The 22,521-nt window shown below is 46.7% G+C and overlaps 1 protein-coding gene and 1 long non-coding RNA gene across 7 annotated transcripts in view; both read right to left on the reverse strand.

Annotated features, from left to right (window-relative positions):
* Positions 1 to 22,521, reverse strand: part of SYT16 (synaptotagmin 16) — a 75,924-nt gene that overhangs the window by 20,196 nt on the left and 33,207 nt on the right. For 5 of the 6 annotated variants that reach the window (XM_083839166.1, XM_083839165.1, XM_083839163.1 and 2 more), the window contains 2 exons: positions 18,204 to 18,246; positions 17,347 to 17,973 (listed from right to left, as the gene is read on the reverse strand). In XM_083839166.1, the coding sequence (XP_083695292.1) occupies positions 17,347 to 17,902 (556 nt within the window). In that variant the 5' untranslated portion in view covers positions 17,903 to 17,973; positions 18,204 to 18,246. Of the gene's footprint in view, positions 1 to 17,346; positions 17,974 to 18,203; positions 18,247 to 18,817; positions 18,913 to 22,521 lie in introns of all 6 variants that reach the window. The other variant, XM_083839164.1, reaches the window with a different exon arrangement.
* Positions 14,146 to 15,988, reverse strand: LOC310900751. The gene is made up of 3 exons (XR_014585363.1): positions 15,941 to 15,988; positions 15,228 to 15,353; positions 14,146 to 14,155 (listed from the first exon to the last, which is right to left on the reverse strand). It is a non-coding gene; the product is annotated as an uncharacterized lncRNA (long non-coding RNA).

A 22,521-nucleotide genomic window follows, 5' to 3' on the forward strand; every position in this document is an offset into this window, starting at 1 on the left:
TAGCTGAGAGCGCCACCACGACCCCATCACCCATCCCTGAGAGCATGGGTACACACTATCAGCCCCACAAGCCAACCAGGAATTTCCAAACTCTATGTTTGGGCTAATTTGTTCCACAGGTGGCCGAAGGGAGATGTATTCCCCAACTTCCTTGACTCTTTTGTTAGTTTTAATTGATCTGGTCCCACACATCTACTTTATGGGCTAAAGAAAGGTTCACTAACAAGAACAAAACGATCTTCTTTGGTTCAGACCACCACTGATTCCTCCTCTACGCCATCAAAGCCTCTATTTTGAACACAGGGCACTTCACTCCAAGGCATCAGTGAGAGCACTCTGCGTGGAGTGACACATAATTACATGGGCAGGAACGCCGATGAAAATAACATCGTGATCTGGCCTTGAATGTGCTCTGCAAACACCTGCAGAAGAAAATCAAGGATCTTCCTCCTTCCAGTGAACCTGATGCCAGGCCTCGCTTTTATGAACACAGAGAGCCAGGTTCTGCCTCCCTCTCTTTCAAGTAGGAGCAGTTACAGTGAACAAAAAAAAGCCGCACCTCCACGCGGCTGATGAAAGTAACAAAAAAAGATTCAGAAACACAGACACATGGGATGCAAAGGTTTGTTCTCATGAAGGTCATTACCATAAAACAACAAAAAATATTCAGATTTGGCCTCCAACTCAAATAATAGTAATAATCACCGTGTTACATAGAAAACAATGTGTTTGGAAATACTGATTCATCTAAACCAAAGCATTCTCTCCACAACCCAATTAAATAGAAAACAATGTCTTTGCTTTGGTTTAGATGAATCAGTATTTCCATTCTCCCCACATCCCACTGTCTTGAAGAAAAAGCCCAAATCCTTCTGAGTAGAAGAAATTCTGTGCTTGGTCCTAGGAGCTAATATGCTGTTTCTGATTCATACCTGCCCCACACAAACCAAACCAAAAGCACAAAGGGAATGGGAATGGCACTCAGGAGCCATTTCTCAGAGGTGGGCAGAAGCCCCTGCCCCCCCCCTTGGCTGCTCTTTCAATCAATGACCAGGAGAACTCCTTGTCCCCTTCCCTCTGCCCCCGAAGGGTCTCTCATCCTCCCTCCCATCAAAATGCCTCGAGTTCAGGCACTTCAGCGGAGCAGTCTGAGAGCACCCCACAGCCTCACAGTTATGGTGCTCTTCTGAGATGTGCGAGATGGTCCTTCAGGAGAATGAGAGATCCAAATCCTGATCTCTCAAATGCCAGGTGAGTGCTCTTCTCACTCCCTTCTAACATGCAAACGCCACCCCATCTTCTCCTCCTTCTCCCAGCTGTCAGACCTGGTCCTGAAATCAAGAGCCCTCATCCTCTCCCCTCTGCCCCGAGCTGAAATCAAGCGAGGGTAGGAAGTCATTTGATTCTCTGCCATTACTCCCACTCTTCCCTACAACGTCAGAAAACAGAAACAAGTAAACATGAGAACACAGGCAAGAAATAAAATAACCGAAATTCCACATACACAAATTTACTTAGAGTGAATGGGTACAGGCGCTCCTTAAGGCATTTAATTAGCAAGCCAACGTCTAATACACATTTTAAACAGTGGGTCATCCATCAAAGCACACACCACACAGCAGGCTTTCAGAATAAAATGCTACTGTAGTAAGAAATTATCCTCACACAATTGTCTTGTGGTTTTGACTCCTGCTGGGATAATATCTAGATCAATAATAGAGGAATTTTCAAAAACTACATTAAAGCCATAAAAGGCTATTCATAACAGGAAAACTCCAGAAATGTATTAATAGAGCAAGCCATTTCCCTAAGACTCAGGGAAAATTAATGTGTTAGGAAAGCAAATGTAGTATTCAGGGAAAGGAAGGGAAAAGGTGATTCACCAAAACCATTTAGAGAAACAGTCTGGCTTTTTCTTTAAAATTAAAGCAGTTTGGTAAGTGATAATCACTTACAAATACCAGTATTAGGGGATCATTACAGGTAATAGCCCAGCTACACAGACTAGAACAACTATACATCTCCAATTACATTCATTCTGGTGTTATATTCACAAAAAAAAATGGTCAAAACAGAAGTTCTTCATGTAAGGGAAAAGGTCATAGCAGTAAAATGCTTGTAATTTACTTGGGAGAACTTTAAGGAAGAAAATGTCAACTGTCTTATGAATACCTGACATGAATAAACAGCAGAGTATCACAGATATATGTTGAGACAGCATTACCTAACTATCTGAACTTTAATTAGCCAGGAGTCCCCTCAGAGCAGTAGCAGCAAATTCTAAACTTAAGGGCACACTATACACTAAAAGAACGTGTTTTTTCTTCAGTCCTGCCCCACAACCTTTCCCTGTTGTGTCGTGTGTCACAAGTCACGATGAAGGCCAGGTGAACACCAGGGAACATAAATCACCAAAAAAAATCTGGAAAGTCTGCATTCAAGGTTGCAGAACTGGCTGTGAAGAAACTATGAATTCTGCCAGATGAAAGGACGAGCCTCACCTGCGACACCAGGGAGCAGAACGCCAGCAGGTACTGGGATGCAGAGGCATCTCTCCAAGGATACGGGGAAAGTTCAACACATCCAATACTGAAAGTCAGGCTGGAAAAAACTGCGAAGACTCCTCTAGAATTAGCAAGTAAATAGTCTGACTAATCTAAAATATATTTTTCTTCTTTTTCAGAGATGCACAATCTTCCAGTTCTATGAATTACAACAATGAGCTAAAGAAACATCCTGAGAGGCCTCAACAGTTCCTAAAGTGCCCTGCCAGAGTTAAAAGATGAAGCCTACTAGATCTTGCTAAATTAACACCAAATAGTTTATTAACCATCAGGAAACACTGAGATGAAGGGTTTAACGTGTGTCTCTTACTTGTGCTGGCCAAGGTGATGTTTGCTGTGTGGACTGCAGTGAATCACTGTTTTTACGAGAAAAAGAAAGTCTTTTCTTTGCGATTTTCCAAAATGGCAGAAACTTGATCCCTGCTTCTGGACTGAACACAAACACACGTGGAAAGTTACAAGCTTGGGCAAGAGAAAGAAAGCACTGTCAAGAGAAAGAAAGTATTTCAGGATAGATCTTGAAACTTCTGGACTTGGTGGTGATTTTGAAGTGCCTCTTCCTGAAAGACAGGCACAGCAGCAGAGACACGAGTCAGTGGGGTGAAGCACGTTTGCCCTCATACAGCACTACTCCCTTGCTAGATCCCCCGTTCCAAGCCATTCTTCGGTGCCTCGGCACCACGTGCTCCCACACACTGAACCACAGCAAATACGGGGAGACTGAGCCGTGCTCTGCCCCTGGTTATTTTGAGATTAGCCATCAAAGTGCTAAAAAACTTCCCAGAAGAGCTTCAAAGAAGCAGAACCATTACCTAATTACTATAAATCTAAACAAAAATGGCTTGTAAATTTTAGGGGCTAAAGAGAAAAAGGATCTTAAATTTCAAGTGACATTATGCAATCAGGCCAAGATTGTTTAATTTACCACATGCTGGGTAATTGCATAAGAAGACTCCATGCTTCCAGAACTAAAACAGGCTCTTTATTAACAGGGTGATTTGCAGAGACGCTGTGGGCAGAGCTGGCATTCAAGCCATTCAGCTCCCCGGAGCATCCTCCAAACACCTCCTTCCTGCCGAGCACACTCCCCTTCCCAGGCTCTATTCAGGTTACTACAACGATTTTTAACGGTTGAAAAGTTCGGGCTAAACAAGTCCAAAGTGCCGACTGTGATGACATTCAGAAAGAGAGGGTCAAGGAAAATCTCATTTAAGAACAGGATGTGCGAAGACTTTGCTGTATGCCAAGGATGAGTGGGAGAGAAGCTATTCAGGGCCTTCCAAGATGCTCAACTTCTCTGGATGCCTAAGTCTGTTGTAGATTTCTGATTCTGTAAAAAAAAGAAAACTACCAGTTTGAAGAGACCTGGCATACCCAACGACAATAGTTTACAGGCATTTGTTCATAACGAAGGGTCTAATTTTGAGCTTAATGAGGAATGGGGTGGTGAACCCAATGCCTTCGTTGACAGCACGTTTCAATATCTGGTTTAATCTAGTTTCTGAACAGCTATTTAAATAATATTAATATTACCTCTGAAAAGTTATGCCAACGCATGTTGTGCCAGAAGAAGAGTTCAATGGAGAGCCATATCTTGAGATGATCAGAGGGTGAATTAAAACCAAGCAATTGTATTTCAAAATTAAGGCATTCTACGGAACTGAAAACAGAGGGCACTTTCACAGCTCTTCCCTCTAATGAATTTCTCCAGATTTTAGAATGTGTTCAGGCCAATTTTTTAAGTAGCTACACTTTTAAATGCATTCCATCTTTGTTTGTATAAAAGAGTCATTACATTAGTCCATAGAAGATCATAAAATTCTTCCCTTCTGTGCCATAAATTTTTAGTTTCTGTCATTGCCTGACATTTGGCGTATGCGCTGGCAAATGATCCAGCATAATTCATTCACTGTTCACCTTGCATTTGCAAAGCTGCTGCAAAAGGAGACATGCAACTTTTGCTAAAAGGCTCGCTAAAGAAATGACTTAAATGGCACAGATCAAAAAATATTAGAACAAAGTCCTGCAGTCTTTATTCTGGCAAAATAATCCATAAAAATCCCTGTGGATTTGGAGCCAGAACTCAAAACCAATAGACAGTCAATGGAAAGATCTTCATGGACTTCATCAGGGCTTGGATCCAGACGCTTCCCTCTTTTAGTATTTTAGAAATGAGCTGCAGGTAATCAATAAGGAAAGCCAGTTTAGTAAGAAAGCAAGCAAGATCACATTCAGATACCTCCGTACTGTGTTCCTCATGGCTGGAGAGAAGGAGCTGAATGTGGGTCTATGCTCCACGCCTGCTTGTGTTGCTCTTTCAGATACTCCTGATCAAAAATTTTGTAAGCATGACATAGATCTCAAGCTGCTTAATCACCTCATTCATCGCTGAAGATGCTGTCAGTTCTTCATCCACCCCATAACTGTTTACTGGGAGGAAAAGACAGCTTGGGCTTTAGACAGTCTGCTGCCCTCAGCCAAGAAGCCAGATGAAACGGCACACTTCCAGCTCCCAGATGGACCTTCTGGGGACAGACAGCCGAGCAAGGGTTTGAGGAAGGACTGGGGAATGAACTTGACATGGACCTGCTTCTTCAAACCTCAGGAAAGCCTGTGGATGGCATACTGTATCAGCAGCAATTACATCTTATTAGACCTTGCCCACCTCTGCGCTTCACCTTATTTTGTTAATGCATATATTTAACAGAGCAGAATAGAGTAGGACAAAACATACACAGAGAACCACTTGTAAAATCGTTAGCCCGTGCAAAGACAAAGCAATCAGCAGAGTGCTTGAAAACTTTCTTGTCCTTCCACTTGCCTTCAGCTCCTGCAAAGGAGAGGGAACTTCTTTTGTGCAGAAAAAGCAACTCGGCCACGACCTCCTCTGGGTAATGCCATGAGCACAGACACGGCACATGGCTAACAGGCACTGCTGACTCCATCTGCCAGCAGCAGAGGAACTTGGGAGACCAATGTAAATCGTAACCTTTAAAAGCGCAGATACACATTTGAGCACGTCCCCACGAACGCCCTTCCCCTCCTTCTCCCAGCACGTGCTCTGACTACGAGATGACTGCACCCTCATTAGCGCGGAAATATCTGCCAGCTGGGGGAAGGAGGGCTCAATACGCACTATATATACTTGGCCTTGCTTTCTCGGGGTGAAAATGTAGCAGCGTTTCGCTGATCTCCCTGCCGGCTCCCTCCCAGCACCGAGGGAGCCCAACAGCAGGAGGCTCTGACCCAGCGACACGCATGGAGAGGGAGCCCTGGGGACGACGGGCAGCCGGGGTGTGCGTGCACGTTTGTGTACACGCACGTTTGTGTACACGCATGTGAACGAGCCAGATGTCCGCCGTGGCCGACCCGCTGCTCGCTCTTGAGCACCAAGTTTACAATAATGGTTGCCAAGACTCACTTCGATAATCGCCATGGCAAACCCAAGCAGCTGAACAAATGAGCGGTGCAGGCAAACGGGCGGAGGGCTCCTTTCTCGGGGAAAGCACCTTTCCTCACCTCCAATCTCACTTACACCGGCCACATGGGGAAAACAGCATCCTGCCTTCATCTGTTAAAAACCTGTGACCTCGATGACAACTTCGGCTCCTTCTCCATAAGCACATCAGCAGCGATGATGGGGTGCTGGAGCTGGCAGCACCAAAGCAACCTGTGCCCACCTCCGCCCAGCAGAAGGCAACTTCTTCCACATCCCGCTGGCAGACTTGAGCCCCTCTTGCTCTGATTTACCACTTATCTGACAACAAGGCTGTTGCACCTTCTAGAAAACTGCTCTCCGTTGGAGGAAAAAGCTAAATGTTCCTGTTGTGATAAAAATGGAAAAGGGTTTTAGGCATTAGTTTGTAAATGGGCAGTGCCCAGCCATCATAAAATTTGATTATTTTTACATAAGCCCTTAAAAGTAAGTTTCTTTGAAATTGCTTTAACTAAGAATTATTTCAAGTTGTAACAACCCTTTGGTCTAAACGCGCTATGATCTGTCCAAATAATTGAAACACATAAAACTAAACGTTCCTTTTCAGCCAACTGTGCAGTCAACTCACTACCCACAGCTCATGCAACCTCTGCAAAATTAATTTCAACGCTCAGCAAATACTGATAACCTCTACTTTACACATATCTTCTGGGTATTCAAGGCACAAAATAAAAATTACTTCAATTTAAACAGAAGTGTGCTTTTCACTCAATTTGTCGAAAATCCTGGGTAAAACGTTATCTTTAGTAACTAAGCCATGTCTTTCAGCATTTTCTCGTGAACACGTAACATTAAGATCCTGGGTCCACAGGCACAAGGCTGTACACTTAAACGAACGTGTATTGATGTGTGTAAACCAGGTTATTAAAAAGAAATTTTGCAGAGGCCACGTGGATCCCGTGCTCCTGGGGCGACCTGCGAACAGAGGGGAGCCCCTTCTCTGGGACAGTCAGCTCAATTTCTGGCCATTTGAAAATTCAGTACTACTTCTTAGGATGCCTAACTGAGGAACACTTTATTAGATTCATTTAAAAGCGTGGGGTGTAGGAGAGAAGACAGATACCAGTGCTCGCTTTGCAACAACACTTGTGGGATTCCTTCGTAAATCTGCAGCAAAAACCTAAAGTTAGCTATCCAACCACAGCCTTTAACTGGGCTGCTTCATCATTTGTTTCCGCAAAGCTCAGAATTTTCTTTTCTTAAAGGATCTTTTTTTTTAATGGAAGATTGCATTGAGCCAAATTACATGTCTGTACCATCTACTGAATTCATCTACTGTGTCTTGCTTGGGCAAAGGGAGGAGTTTGGCCAGGTTTTAGAGATTATTGGCCTCTTGACTTTGACTCCAACTGCACAAATCCCCAAAGCATGACTGCATCGCTTGTTATGACACGATGCTATTTCTTACTTGCATTCGGAAGCACACAGGCTAATTAAACAGAGGCACTGGGGAATCTGTAGCAAATGCTCGATACGTCTGCTGTTGAATCTGTGCCTGAGCAGCAGACAGCTCCATGTCAGCTTAATGCCTCCGTATTAATAAAACTAACTCTTCCCAGGGGAGGGAAAAATGTTCGCCATTCAAATATACAAGTGTCCTGATTAGGAAAGGACAAGGGGGAAACATTTTCTGTATCGCCATGGAAACTTAAATAAAGGGCCCATAATTACAATCTAAATTCTGGAAAGATAATGAATACATCTTGAGATCTGCAGATGTTGTGTAGCATATACATATTTCTAGCAACTTCAACTCAATTACTTCTATGTATCATCTGCTTTACAAATCAGCTTCCCACCACTCTTAAGGAAGCATGTGAGTTGTTTTTGTTTTTTTTTTTTCCAAGGATGACAGCGTGGGAGGAAGGAGGCTGACCTCTTTTTCTTGCAAGGTATTCCAAACTACCACTACTTACTCAGAAATTTCAAACACCCAATCAGTTCCAAAGTTGGCTTTCAGGCATCCAGACACACTAAGCTAAAATGTAGGAAATAAATAATTCAAGAATTCTCTGCAGCATTACCAAGTATAAAGAATAACTTAGCATTTGTTCAAAGCTCATCCAAGAAAAAAAAATTACCAAATAAAATACATAGCGTAAGTGTAAAATATAGATGTACCGCATCCTGTCTGCTTGCATGTTAAAAAAAAAATACTGATTTTGGCTGAGCAAAAAGAAGTTAGCAAATCACATATTTCTGCTTTCCTGTACATTTAATGCTGCCCTTCACTTTCTTCCTAAAGATTTTGATTCTGCTTTACTGAGGCCAGTGAGAGCTTCCATGGGAGCAACCATCAAGCCCTGAAGGAAGTAGAAGTGTTATACCAAAAACAAAAAAGTATTTGATCATATAACCACAAACAATATCAGTATATCTATGCATAATGCATACACTTGGAGGATCCCAGGAGCTCTTGGCGCAGCGTTCTGTGCTATTACAGAGCCAGCCACATAGGCCTGGTCCTAAAATTTTCATGATGGGGATGACACAGAGAAATGGTGATCTGCGCTGGCTTCTAACTCAGCAAAACCCAGAGCTGCACGCAGAATAAAGAGAAGGGCTTCTCTTTGGGAAAACTGAGCCTGCTGCAAGCAATGGATTTGTTAGAGCTTCTCAGAAAAGGGGAGGAACATTTTATAAAGGAAACATATGGCATTACACAGGGAGTTGCTACTACCAATTTCTGTGCAGCTACAGCTTTGATTTGCACAGTGGCTCTGGTCTGGTGTCTTCTTCTCACTCTTGCTATCAACCAGTTGAACTGGGGGTGCAAATCAATGTACAGAGTAATGCAACTGCCTGCTGCGTGGGTTTGACTAGGGAAGAGGCAACCCCTGCCTTCATTTATGCTCAAAACTACTTGGAGATGTAACCCCATCACCAAAAGCCTTCTTTTTATGCAACAGAAATCAAATCCAGAACAGCCACCCAGACCTCAAATGTATTTTAAACGGGTGGAGAATGCACTGGGACGCATAAACCCCATTTTTCTGCATATGCCTTTATGGACGGTGACATACACACCGCTTCACCTGCACATTTTCTTTGCACTCAGGCCTGAGAGGTTTTGACCCTTTCCTATAGGTAAGGGACCCCATTTGGTGCCCGGTGTTAAATGTAAGGCCCCCTGTTTGCTGAGGGACAAGTGGCGGTGTCCTCTTTGTGCCACAAGCCCACCTCTACCTCTCCGTCTGTCCTCACCCCTGACCAAACCCGACGGGAAGCTCTGCAAGGAGAAGGCGCCGGGTGCGACGCAGGCAGAGAGGATCGCAGCTTGGCAGCTTTCAGAGCAGGGGAAATTTCCAGCCGCAAGCGAAAAGCAAACAAAAAAGTCAAGGGGCAATCAGAAACAAGACCAATTGCGGTATTTGGCTCTGGCCATCAGGCACTTGTAAAGCCGAACAATGCAGCAGTCAGAGCAATAAACTCCAATTCTGCACGCTGCTGTGCAAAGAAACAGAGACCTGCCCACCGAAAACAGCGTGACAATCAACATCTTTCCTACCGCTTTTTTTCCTACTCCAAAATTTGGATTTTAAAAATAGGAACACGGGATTCGGCTTCAAACCGACTCCCGCTTTGCTGCCTAGGGTTCTTCCACAGCGAGAGGAAATGGCAGCCAAGGAGCAGAAGCAAAACCCATCCCTGATTTTCCCAGTCACCCACTTTGCATTTTACGTGTGGAGTAAGCGTGAGTCGGGCTTCGTTTGCGTCACCGGGTTTTATCAGCACGGGCCCGGGATTTGCAGAAAAGTGGAAGACAAAAGGTGATGCAGTGCAGGGGACCCTGCTAAGCCAGAAAATCCCCTGGCGTGGACAGGGCTGCACCCTGAGCCGTGCTGCACCCCACGGCCAGCTCCTTTCTCTTTAGAAGCATTATTTCATGACAGCTTTCCTGGTTGTCGTTTTACCACAAGGGGTTGAATCCCTTCAGGTTCCTTATCACCCAGCTCTTCTGCCTGGCTTGGATACTTGGTTCTCCTTCTACGACAAAAGTCACTTTGGAAGCTCCCTCTACTAGATGTAAGGAGGTTTGCCTGAAGCAGCACTAGCTTCATCCAGAAAATGGCCTTCCCCCCTCGCAGAAATCGAGCTGGACAAGGAGACCCCATGCACTGACTCCTGCTCCTCCTGCGGTTTTGCTGTGCCACGCTCACAAGCAGCCGGATCCAGCAAATGCAGGCTGATTACGCACCACTCGTGGCGCTCAGCACCGTAACCACCAGCTTCACACCCCCAAGGCTTTGTTTGCTGATTAACAGGGTGGAAATCGCCTCCCTCGCACAGATATTTGTTTGGGGTTGCTACGGATAACTACGGCATTGCAACGAGGCAGATCTTTATTTTCCCGCTGGCTTTTCTAATTGAACCTTTCTGTTTGCTACCACGGGGCTGATTCACCGCAGCCTCCTTTCGCCACTGCTGCAACACCACCGCTGCCCCGGCACCCCTGGGGAAATCACAGCCCTCAGGGGCAGCGGTGGCTGCAGATGTGGTGCAACAGGACTCTGATGGGTTTGTGACCACTGCTGTCACCCAAAGGGGACAGTCCTGTCTTCCTTCTCCTCCCCATTTCTCCCTGTTTCAGTTGTGGCCGACTCACCTGGTTTATCAGTAACAAGGAAAGGGCAGGTGACTCTCAGAGGAAGCAACGAGCTGGTTCAATTCCCCACACAGCGACACTGGAAGAAGCACAGCTTGTGAGCAGGGAAGGTCAGAGCTCCTCAGCTGCAGGTTTACATCACCTACTGACAACTGCAGAACCACCCTCAGGCCCAATGGCCTCACAGCTACAGCACATTATTTACGGTACGAGGTCCAGGCCCTGTGACACAGAGCTTCAGCAAACCTCGGTGTTCTCATTAATCCAAACTCAGGGCTTCCTCTCCAGCACTGCGACTCTCAAACTATTTGCTGGAAAGTGCTCCCACACAGATTATGCTGCTACGTATAGACTGCATGGGCTCGAATCTCCTCAGCCCGAGGAACGAAACGTCTCCGAGCACGCGGCTTGCGTGGGCACGCACTCACCCGGTGCCGTGAGTCCTTCCAGGGATGCTTCATCACGCATCACAGCTCAGCTCTCTGGACGGGGGAGCACGTGCCTGCACGTCAGGGAGCTGCTGGGTGGGGTGAGGAGGCCAGGAGAGCAGCAGTTATTTTCAGAGTCAGCATCAGTTCTTTTCACAGTCACTCGTCTTCTACAGATTATGCTAAAGATTGGTTTGAGATTCAGTCTAAATCCATGGCTGGACTACAAATAGATATAGATGAAGCCTTCCTAAACCAGAGGTAAATGCAGAAGAACCACACGAACGCATAGGCAAAGGTCCAGCCCAGCCACATCTCCCTCATTACCTGGAAGATCCACATAGCACAACGCTGCCCCTCACCACCTGTAAAACTGCACATTTTTCCCCCATGACCGCAATCTCCCTCTCTTCTTTCATCCCAGTCTTTCCCCTTGGTTACTACAATTGTGTTTCAGGAGCCCACCAGGCCACTCACGATGACGATGACTGCCAGCAGCTCGTCACAAGAGCCAGAAATGAAGCCACATCCTCACCCCCTACCTCTCACAAAAGGTGAGGAGCACCACCAGCTCACCTTTAGGCAGAGCGATGCCATCTCAGTAAGTTCATAGGAGTGCTCTTTGTGCTGGCAAGCAACGCAAAGAGGGTAGGAAGAACCAGAGGAGGATTATCCACGCACCCAGCAGCTCTTATGGCCATTCCCTTCCGCAAGCATCTGCCTGCAGCCGTGGGTTTGCACGAGCAGCCTCCTGCAAAGCAGGCCAAGCGAGCAACGACTGCAGCTGGAAACAGAAAATGGGAAGAAGTACTACTGTTTGTGTCAGCTCAGGGAAATACTATGTCCTAGTGCTGCAGAGCGCTGCTAGTATGCCTGCACGTAACCTCCACCACGACGCAGTGAGATCATTCACACCTGCCTCGCCTGTAGTAGGAGAAGGAAGGTGAGGAGGCAGGGTTTCTAGGGGAGAGGCAGCACTTCCCAGCTGCTGCCAAGATGCTGTTTATTGGCAAATGAAGCCTCCTGAGCCCTAAACAACCTTCCCAGAGGAAGATGAAGTTGCAACTGCCATATGGGGAGTGGGAAGAGGATGCCACTTAGCAAAAGCGGATCAGAAAATACATGCACAAACACACACGCTCACACACACAATTTGTTCTGCAACTGTGCTGAATGGCAACAGCCATTTCTTCCTCTTAAATAAATCTTTCTGCACGCAGCTTATGCAACCTGCTCGACGGCCAGCACAGACGACGAGTGCTCCTGAACAGAGCCCCCCAGGGAGCTGGGCAGGACGAAGCCTTGCCTGCCAGGCAAGGAACTCGGTGAAAATCCAAACCACTGATCCACTGCGGGCTGGCAGACTGCACCTAAAACCACGAACTGAGGACGAGCAGCAGTGCTGACGGGGAAAAGACAGATCCCGCAATAGTAGCGCCTTTGAAAACTCGTGTTTTGAACCACTCTTTGCCTCCACTCCCCTGGCTATACAGCTGGAAATACTGCCATCTGCCCCCCTTTCAGGGCCGTCGCATACTCTCATCCACTTACTTGTAGCATCCTGGATGAAAATACCTCATAACTTGAAGCTTTGCAAAGGCAGAACTGCAAAGGAGTATTTTAAATATAAAAAGGAACACGGTGCCACCTTCGCAAGGACAGAAGCCTGCGCACAAATACTTCCTGAGTGGCTCTGAGTTTCCCAGAGAGAAAGCGCTGAATGCAAACTCGTGTCTGCACTTCATCTCTCCCACTCGAGCAGCCAGGAGTATTTTCTGTGAAGTGCTTTTGTCCACCGTCTGTCTTTGCTTGCTTTCACTCAGTCCTAGCGGTGCTGCTGATTCAGTGTACCCTCTTCAGATGTCCTGCTTTGAGAGCAGGCGCTGATTTTTATAGGGCTACGTTCCGGCTGGAGCACAGGCTGGCTCCGTAGGCAGACAGGTGATAAAATACATCAACACTCGGGGTCTTTAAATGGAAACAGGCCATCTATCTATTTTAGTCCCAGGTGCAGGCAGAAGTTTGATTTATCACACAAGCAACAGCTTTTTGGTACGGGTGGATTTCGCTACAGGACCTAATGAAAACTCACTTCTTGCCGAGGAATTTCTGGCCGTATAAAGGGTCATTTACTGAGGTCAGGAGTTCTTACATAGAGCAGACAGAATAATTTCCTCCACTACAGCAATTACCAGGAAAAATCAATGACCCCTGTTAAGCTGGAGGCTAAGGTGAGTAAATGCAATGGAGCTTTCTAGTTTTAGGAACTCCCAGAGCCTCCCGTTACACGCGTGTGGAGGATGACTATAGCCATCCAGATGAGATTCCCATTAGGACACCAAACTTCCTGGTGTTCCAAGGTCAAAAATTTTACTTCAGTGTAGCTGAAATGCAGTCTTCAACTAGCACTGGGATTGCCTAATTGATGGGAAAAATCTCCCCAGCCTTGATGCAATTTCAGCGTAGTGCTCACCTATATATTACGCTTGTGTTATGAACACGGTGTCAGACAGCTCGGGAGGCTCCTCAATCACAGAACTGGCTGTGCAAAAATAGCTCAGCTCTGATTCACAACCTCGGCTCTGCTGGCGTGTGCCTCTCCCCGTGTCTTTTCAGAGCAGCCACTGCCAAAACCGCTTTACTTAATGGTCACTTTGACTTTGTTTGCAAAGGACGCAGGCCCCGAGGAAGAAGCGGGTTGAGATCACTGCATTCACGGCACGATTATCGCTGCTCTTCACTTTTTTCATCAGTACTGATTTTCTCTAATAGCGCCAGGCTGGGAAACAGACGGACTGGCCAGCTCTACCCCTCTGCTAGCAGCGCACTACTTTTGGAAGTGCCTTATTGCTCCGCTGCTTTTTTTTCCTCCCCAACTCTTAAGCCAAATGTGCAATGATAGATTTGGCAGCCGCTCTCTCACCAGCCACCCCCAGTCAGCTGATCCGCTCCGTCTCAGCCGCAGGGGGATGCGAAGGCTGCTCTCTCCCCCTTCTGAGATGGGTGATGGTTCCTCTATCAGAAACACTGAGGTTAGACAACAAGGAGGGTCTCGAGGAAGCTGTAAGAGAAAGTTCATCTGTATTTGCAGAACGTACAAGTGGTGGCAGAGACCTGCCTGCACGAAGGTGCTGCATTCCCATCACCAAGCCCTCAAACCAAGCACCGTGCTTCGGTGAACTACTTCCCTGTTTTTATGCCATGGCCCAAAAGCATCCGAAGTGAAAAAACTTTTCCCTGCATTTGTTTCAAAACCTCGGCACAACATGACAAGCATCACTTAAATGCAGACCAGGACTCGGCAGCAGCCAGCCCCGCACCCCGCTGCTTAGCATGCCCCGCGGTACCTGGCAGACGTTTGACTTAAGAACCCAAGAATCTCATTGCTCAAACGCTGTATTAAATCCCTAAGCCTAAAAATGGTTTTCAATAACGCGTGAGCTGCTCTGGGGCGTCGGAAAAGCTACCCTGGGAGCCAGGACACATTTCCTAGGAGGCAAAAATGTGATCAGAAACATATTTGATAAAAAGAAGGCGGCATAATGATGGGTTTTAACCGCAATTTTATTTTATTTCATCTCAGAAGCATGATGTAAGTTTAAGAGAGGGGAACAACTGGATTTTGTTTTGAATTTTTTTTTTTTAAACTATTCTCTTCTAAGGTGATTTTTTTCCCCCCTAAATCTAATAAACTATATATTGGAATGACCTTGTAACGGGTTTCTGTGGCTCTTTAATCACCAGTGGCTGCTAAATGAAGCATATCTATTTTCTCTGTTACATTACTATTGGCAACCAGGTCTTCAGTAAGTGCCCAGAAATATTTCCATGGCAACAAAAAGCATTCAGCGTTGCAACTGTTTTGTGCCAATTTAGCTTTAAAATATTCTATTGTGGAGAGAAATATGGTACATTAAGTGAAATAAAGTCAAGATGCAATGTTCTGAAAGAATATAAGGATAAACAGGATACATGTATTTTGTAGAAACGAGGAAAAAATGCCAAATGCAAGGAAGAATGCTCAAAGCTAATAGCGATGCTACTGAACGCCTTTGCTGAATGTCAGCAAGTCCATATGCTCACTTACATTGTCACTTAGGGTTAGGTAACAAAACTAGCAGAAATAAGGATACCTCAAACATCTTCTTTTGATCACTCTAATCCATGACTGAAATTTTAAGTTGTCAGGGCATTACAGCCTCCCTGCGTGTCTAGGTTACCATCAGAAGAGTTCACACTCTTGATGTTAGAGAATGAATCTAAAGGAAAAAAAGGAAATACAAAGAAACACGTGAAATACAAAGAGCATGTCTGTGTTTTGGAAGAGAAGGGTCGCTGAGAAGAGCAAAATGAGTCCTCCCACATCAGAGTTCTCACAGAGGGCATTTTCAAATCCCAGTTCAGCATCTTCTCTCCTATTATACAACTTGGATAGCTCTGAGAAGAAAGGTCCCAGCCCTCCAGCAGCCAACTTCACGACTATCAGGCATTGAGAGCACTGGATGGCCCTTTGTGCAGGGCACTGCTGAGATAAGAAGATAAAAGACCATTTGGGAGCACTTGGGGTGACATTCCCTTTGGTGTAAAAAGCTTTGCAATGCCCTCTAAAGCGCTTTGTGGGGAAGCAGAGCACTCTAGGCTGCAGCGAGGTGGGTGCTAGGGAGGTCTGTGAGGCCAGCCTCCTAGTCCTCTAGAAGGAAAGTCAATAAGTAATAAGAGAGCCCAGCACCAACGTGGTCAGCATCTGCTCTTGGCTGGGGAAAAGGTTCACAGCGACTCTCCCCTTCGGCTGCAGTGACGGGTTACTCTGGCACCTCTGAATGTCACGCTACCATATGAATCTCACCAGAAAATTCATCTCGTCCACCCCAGTGCTCCTAAGAACCGTACTCCTGCCCTGTGTAGCACTTGTACAGAGGGAACCACGGCTCCAACACGCCCTGGAAGGACGCTACAAGCCCTGCTCGAATCCGCATTCATTCAATTGGAATATGACACAAGCAGCCCCAGCTTGGGGGACAGAACAGCTACACCGAAAGCTCTTTTCAGTTACAGAATCACAGAATCACACCTGCTTAAGGTTGGCAGGGACCTCTGCAGGGCATCTGGCCCAAGCCCCTCCTCAAGCAGGGCCACCCAGAGCAGGTTGCCCAAGCCCATGCGCAGATGGCTTTTGGCCATCTCCAAGGAGGAGACCCCACAGCCTCTCTGGACAAGCTGTGCCAGTGCTCCGTCACCACATAGCACAGAAGTGCCTCCTGATGGTTAGACAGAACCTCTTAGATATTAGATATTTGAAACTGAGCTCTGAAGAGGTTCAGCAAGTCTCAAGTTCTCCACCAGCCTCATACTGTAAACCTCCCTGTCCTCCTCCCATTATTCCCCTTCTTAGGGACTTGTTCCTGAGGAGCAGCTTTAACCCACCAAGACCCCAAGGTGGTGCCAGCAGGACTGCAGCTTTCCTGCATTTGGTTGGGACAAATATCCATCAGCCTTCTGTGGCCCAGGGAACCACTGGCCACACGGACAGAGGTAGCCAGTGAGTACAATTCAAGTGGCTGAGATTCAGTCCTGAGCACGACCGGAGAAGCTGTTCATGTCACTTAATGATCAGAAGTCACAGTTAGGTCTATTTTAAACTGAAAATACCAAATTCATTTCTCCATCCCATAATCTCCTGCCTGCTGTCCTTTTCAGTTTTATTTCAAAAGCCTGTGGGGGTGGTGGGAGGGGAGGAAAATGATTTGGGAGCCTTTCATCCATAAAATCATGAGATATGGCTGGGACTTTTTAGTACAGCATTTCACAGCACATGGCACAGTAACATCTTGAGATTCCTGGCACAAAGAAACAAGGTTTGAGATTATATATATCTTTAATAGCAATGACGCAAAGGCAGATGGTTCTCAAAGCAAAGGCTTAAGGCTAAACACTCTCTTCGAAGGATCCTGCTACCTGAAACAAAACATGGCTGGGTGAGAAAACTACTCCATGCTACTGCAACCGGGCCTGAGTGGCATCTACGACACAGCATTTCATCCTGGAGATTTCCACTCATTTCAATTAGATCAGTTTCATGAACAAGAAAAGAACTGGAAATATAAGAGGGAAAGGTTAGATTTTTCTCTGGTAGTTTTGTTGGGTTTTGTTTTAGCTGTGAGAAACAAAGACGACACTGAACAAAACGAGCAGATTAGCAACTGCATCAAATCAATAGTGGAGAAGCGGTCTGGGTGTTTGAAAGGTGCTTACCTGCAAAACTTGCCTTGCCGTTATGAATTTCTGTGGAGCCATCCACGCTGAGGTTGTTCTCGTGGTCTCTGACCCTCACAGAGGGCTCACCTTCTTCCTCAGCGATAGTAGGAAGCCGATCAAGTGGCTGGAAATCTTCACTCAACCAGTAGGATCCATTGGCTGCCAAAGGCCTGGTGCTTTCAACACTCTGCTCTGGTAAGCCGGTGGTATTTTTGACCCATTTTTGCCTCTGGAGACCCAGGTCAGAGCCACTAGGGAGGGGTTGTGAAGCAAGACCAGGACCCCCAATGTGACCGTCTTCTCTAGGATATGCGTATTCCTCATCCCACAGGTCCATGTGTATTTCATCTTCTGATTCCTCAGAATAATCCTCATAAACTCCTCCGTTGTCCTCCAAGTCCCGGTTTCTCTCCTCCTCTGACTTACGACCCACTCCGCTCAAATTCAGCAATGAAGCTGATATAGAGTCTCCTGCCTGCTGGATAGCTTCGTATATTTGAGACATCCAAGAAGACAGTGGCTGGAGGAAATTTTGAGCAGCCTCAGAAGCCATGTTTAACACTGTGCGGGTATCTGGTGATCAGTTGTTCGGTTTTGCCAGCATGTCACTTATAATTCAGGGAGCTACAAGAATAAGCATCAGAAGAGATTACTGCAAATTGCTTGTCCATCAACACCTGCCAACACATTATCTACCTAAGGTGTCTGGATCTGAGAGGAGAAACGGAAAAGCGACTTCCACCCATTGAGAATACCACTAGAAAGCCAGAAATGATGGACAAATCACGCATATTCCTGCAGAGTTGCTAAAACTTATATAAAAGCACAAACATAGAACATGGGAGCAAAAGTACCTTTTCTGAAGCACACACATTCTAGTTACAGCCGTCAACAGACCTGGTAAAAAAAGAAAGTACAAAACAAACTTCAGTCAAAAAATCTCAAATAACTTCCTGGCCCTGACTTCTACCACACCCTTAGCATGTCCAGATGGGGAAAGGGAAGCATGGAAAATTTGGGGAGAATTATGTTTTGGTTGATTCAAGTGACAGGCCCAAAGCTTGCAGAACCAGCCTGTGGCAGAAAACCACCTCAAATGCTTTATTTCAGACGGGATTTACAGAAGCCCTCTCTGCCCCAGAGTAACACAAAGAAAAATAGTTGTGCCCTTCACAGAAATGAACAAAAGACAGGAGGTAGGATGTTACAGATATTAAATTACTGGAAACAGGAGCAAGTTAACAAAAGCATTGGTCTGTATGCCCATTATAACTCTCAGTGGCTGGAATAAGCTACCTGCTTCAGCCACATCTTCACTATGAAGGTAGACAGAGCCCAGGTCCTTATAGCACTACTTCAGTACAGAACAATCACGATAAGAGATTTATAAAAGTTGGTATGTTTAACTGCTGTTTAAGCACCGTCATACACAGAATAACCACACATTTGGAGAACTGTAAATATTGACCTTTGGGTTGCGATGAACTCCGACACATGATTTCTCTGAAGCTGGAGATGGAATCAGGCTTTCCATATCTTGTTTTCTTAAAGCTCTCCTGAATACTAAATAGGAACATTAGTCTTTTTTGCTGTCATAACTTGCAGAAAGCTAAGGTGCCTTTTTTTGCCCATTACACATTTTCCCAGATTATCACAAGACAGACATTCTTTGAGGGACTCGGAGAAGAAAAAGCCTACACACACAGCATGATGGGTTTAGGAAGAAAGAATTAAATAGTTGCAGATCTGGGGCTAACAGAGAACTAAAAAGATGCAAAAAGAAGTTTCAGAATTGAAATAATCCCAGCAGTATTATTAATAATAATACTACCAGTATTAATTTGTGTCTTGCTGAACTTAGAGGCCTAGGAGTAATCAAACTATAAAAGGGTAAATACATAATGAGTAGCAAGAAAATAAGATCAGCAGCAATGTGTATTACCTTATTAAACAATATTCAGAGAAATATCGTGGGAAGACCACTGTTTGGGGTATTTAAATGGAGCATGGATGAAGGAGGTTACACTTTTTTTGGGGGGGAAACTGCTTCCTTACGGATGAGATTAGTGACTTGAAAAGGTCTTTCACATTTTGAAACACCTCTACTGAATAATTCTACTGAATAATTTTGTCCAGTGCTGTTGACTTACGGTGCAGACACTTCCAACAAGCTAATTATCCGCTTCAGTATGTACTTTAAATTGCAGTCCTACCAAGGACAGTAAATAAACACAGGTCACTAAAGCCCATTTAAAAGCTGATGGCTGTTACAAACTCCTCTGGCTCTGGGCACACCTACCTGCCAGCTGCTGGCCTCTGACCCAGCCCTGGGGCCCAGGCAATGCTCCCTGCCACGCTTTAAACCTTTGGCAAAGAGCAGACAATGCCGTGACACAAGCTCCCAGGTGAGCGGCTCCCTTCACTGACCCTCTGTGCCCAGCCCTGCCCTTATCAAAGCCTCTGCAACTCATTTTCTCGCAGAGCTGGTTACACACTCCAAGCATAATGCATGGCACTGGTAAGTCACAGCAGTCACTGGGAAGCGATGGTAATTTAGACAGCGAGATTTTCTGACATGTGGAAGGAGGTAAATTTGGGTCAGTAAGTACTAGTTACAGGATACGTTTTTAGCCAGTCAATTATTTACAGGGAACAGCAAACGAGTCTCTGATTTTGATGAAAAGAGGACTTTACAAGGCTCTGCCTCCATCGCAGCAGCAAGAAACACGACAGCAGTAGCCCTCAGAGGGATGCAGGCATCCAGGAGTGACAGCTAACCAATGCAGAGCAAGCATATGGCTGCAAAAAGGAAGCTCTGATCTGTTCTAAAAAATCAACAGAACGCAGACTTGTGATATTCTCGCAGGGAATAGCTAGCTCCTCTCGTAACTTATTTCAGAGCTGACACCCAGTTGGTCCCACGTCTCCTGGATGCTGTGGCCGACTGCCCCGTGGCTCAGGCAGCCAGCGCCGTGCTGCACAACAGATTCCCCAGCAGGGAGGCTGGCACCACAAACGTGAAGGCTGACGGGTTTGTTGAAGTGTGAATTTAATTCCGTCACAGAACTAAGGCAGTGATTTGCAGTCACCTGCAGGGCCTGGATGCAGTCCTTCAGGCATCCCAAAGAGGCAGCTAAGGCTTGAACCTGCAGCTGTCATGCACCAAGTAGGCTGGGGCAAACGTGATGCATACACACATCCTTTTAGTGCCATACAACACTGTTCAGATTCAAAAGGAAAGTATGGTTAACAGAATCACAGAAGCATCTAGGTTGGAAGAGACCTCCACGATCACCTAGTCCAACCTCTGACCTAACACTAACAAGTCCTCCACTAAACCATATCACTAAGCTCTACATCTAAATGTCTTTTAAAGACCTCCAGGGATGGTGACTCAACCACTTCCCTGGGCAGCCCATTCCAATGCCTAACAACCCTTTCGGTAACGAAGTTCTTCCTAATATCCAACCTAAACCTCCCCTGGTGCAACTTTAGCCCATTCCCCCTCGTCCTGTCACCAGGCACGTGGGAGAATAGACCAACCCCCACCTCTCTACAGCCTCCTTTGAGGTACCTGTACAGAGCGATGAGGTCGCCCCTGAGCCTCCTCTTCTCCAGGCCGAACCACCCCAGCTCCCTCAGCCGCTCCTCGTAAGACTTGTTCTCCAGACCCCTCACCAGCTTGGTCGCCCTTCTCTGGACTCGCTCGAGCACGCCCATGTCCTTCCTGTAGCGAGGGGCCCAAAACTGAACACAGTACTCGAGGTGCGGCCTCACCAGAGCCGAGTACAGGGGCACAATCACTTCCCTAGCCCTGCTGGCCACACTGCTTCTTATGCATGCCAGGATGCTGTTGGCCTTCTTGGCCACCTGGGCACACTGCTGGCTCATATTCAGCCAACTATCAACCAATACTCCCAGGTCCCTCTCGGCCAGGCAGCTTTCCAGCCACTCATCTCCCAGCCTGTAGCTCTGCTTGGGGTTGTTGCAGCCCAGGTGCAGGACCCGGCACTTGGCCTTGTTGAACTTCATGCAGTTGACCTCAGCCCATCGCTCCAGCCTATCCAGATCCTCCTGCAGAGCCTTCCTGCCCTCGAGCAGATCGACACACGCACTTAGCTTGGTGTCATCTGCAAACTTACTGAGGGTGCACTGGACGCCCTCATCCAGATCATCGATAAAGATATTAAAGAGGACCGGCCCCCGTACCGAGCCCTGGGGGACTCCACTAGTGACCGGCCTCCAACCAGATTTGACTCCATTCACCACGACTCTCTGGGCCCGGCTATCCAGCCAGTTTCTAACCCAGCAAAGCGTACGCCAGTCCAAGCCACGAGCAGCCAGTTTCTTGAGGAGAATGTTGTAGGGAACGGTGTCAAAAGCCTTACTGAGGTCAAGGTAAACCACATCCACAGCCTTTCCCTCATCCACCAAGCGCGTCACTTTGTCATAGAAGGAGATCAGGTTCGTCAAGCAGGACCTGCCTTTCATAAACCCATGCTGACTGGGCCTGATCGCCTGCTTGCCCTGCAAGTGCCGCGTGATGACCCTCAAGATAATCTGTTCCATGAGCTTTCCTGGCACTGAGGTCAAACTGACAGGCCTACAGTTCCCCGGGTCTGCCCTCCGGCCCTTCTTATAGATGGGCGTCACATTGGCTAGCCGCCAGTCAACTGGGACCTCCCCCGATAGCCAGGACTGCCGATAAATGATGGAAGGAAAAACGATGGAGACGCAGCAGAGCAGCCCCGCAGAGAGGGATCTGGGGGTTATGGTTGACAGCAAGTTGAATATGAGCCAGCAGTGTGCCCTGGCAGCCAGGAGGGCCAACCGTATACTGGGGTGCACCAAGCACGGCATCGCTAGTCGGTCGAGGGAAGTGATTGTCCCGCTCTACTCTGCACTGGTGTGGCCTCTCCTCGAGTACTGTGTGCAGTTCTGGGCACCACAGTACAAGAAGGACATGAAACTGTTGGAGAGTGTCCAGAGGAGGGCGACGAAGATGGTGAAGGGCCTAGAGGGGAAGACGTACAAGGAGCGGCTGAGGTCACTGGGCCTGTTCAGCCTGGAGAAGAGGAGGCTGAGGGGGGACCTCATCGCAGTCTACAACTTCCTTGCGAGGGGAAGTGGAGGGGCAGGCGCTGACCTATCCTCCGTAATCACCAGTGATAG

Source organism: Anser anser (assembly GCF_964211835.1).
Source record: "Anser anser genome assembly, chromosome: 5".
Taxonomy (NCBI): domain Eukaryota; kingdom Metazoa; phylum Chordata; class Aves; order Anseriformes; family Anatidae; genus Anser; species Anser anser.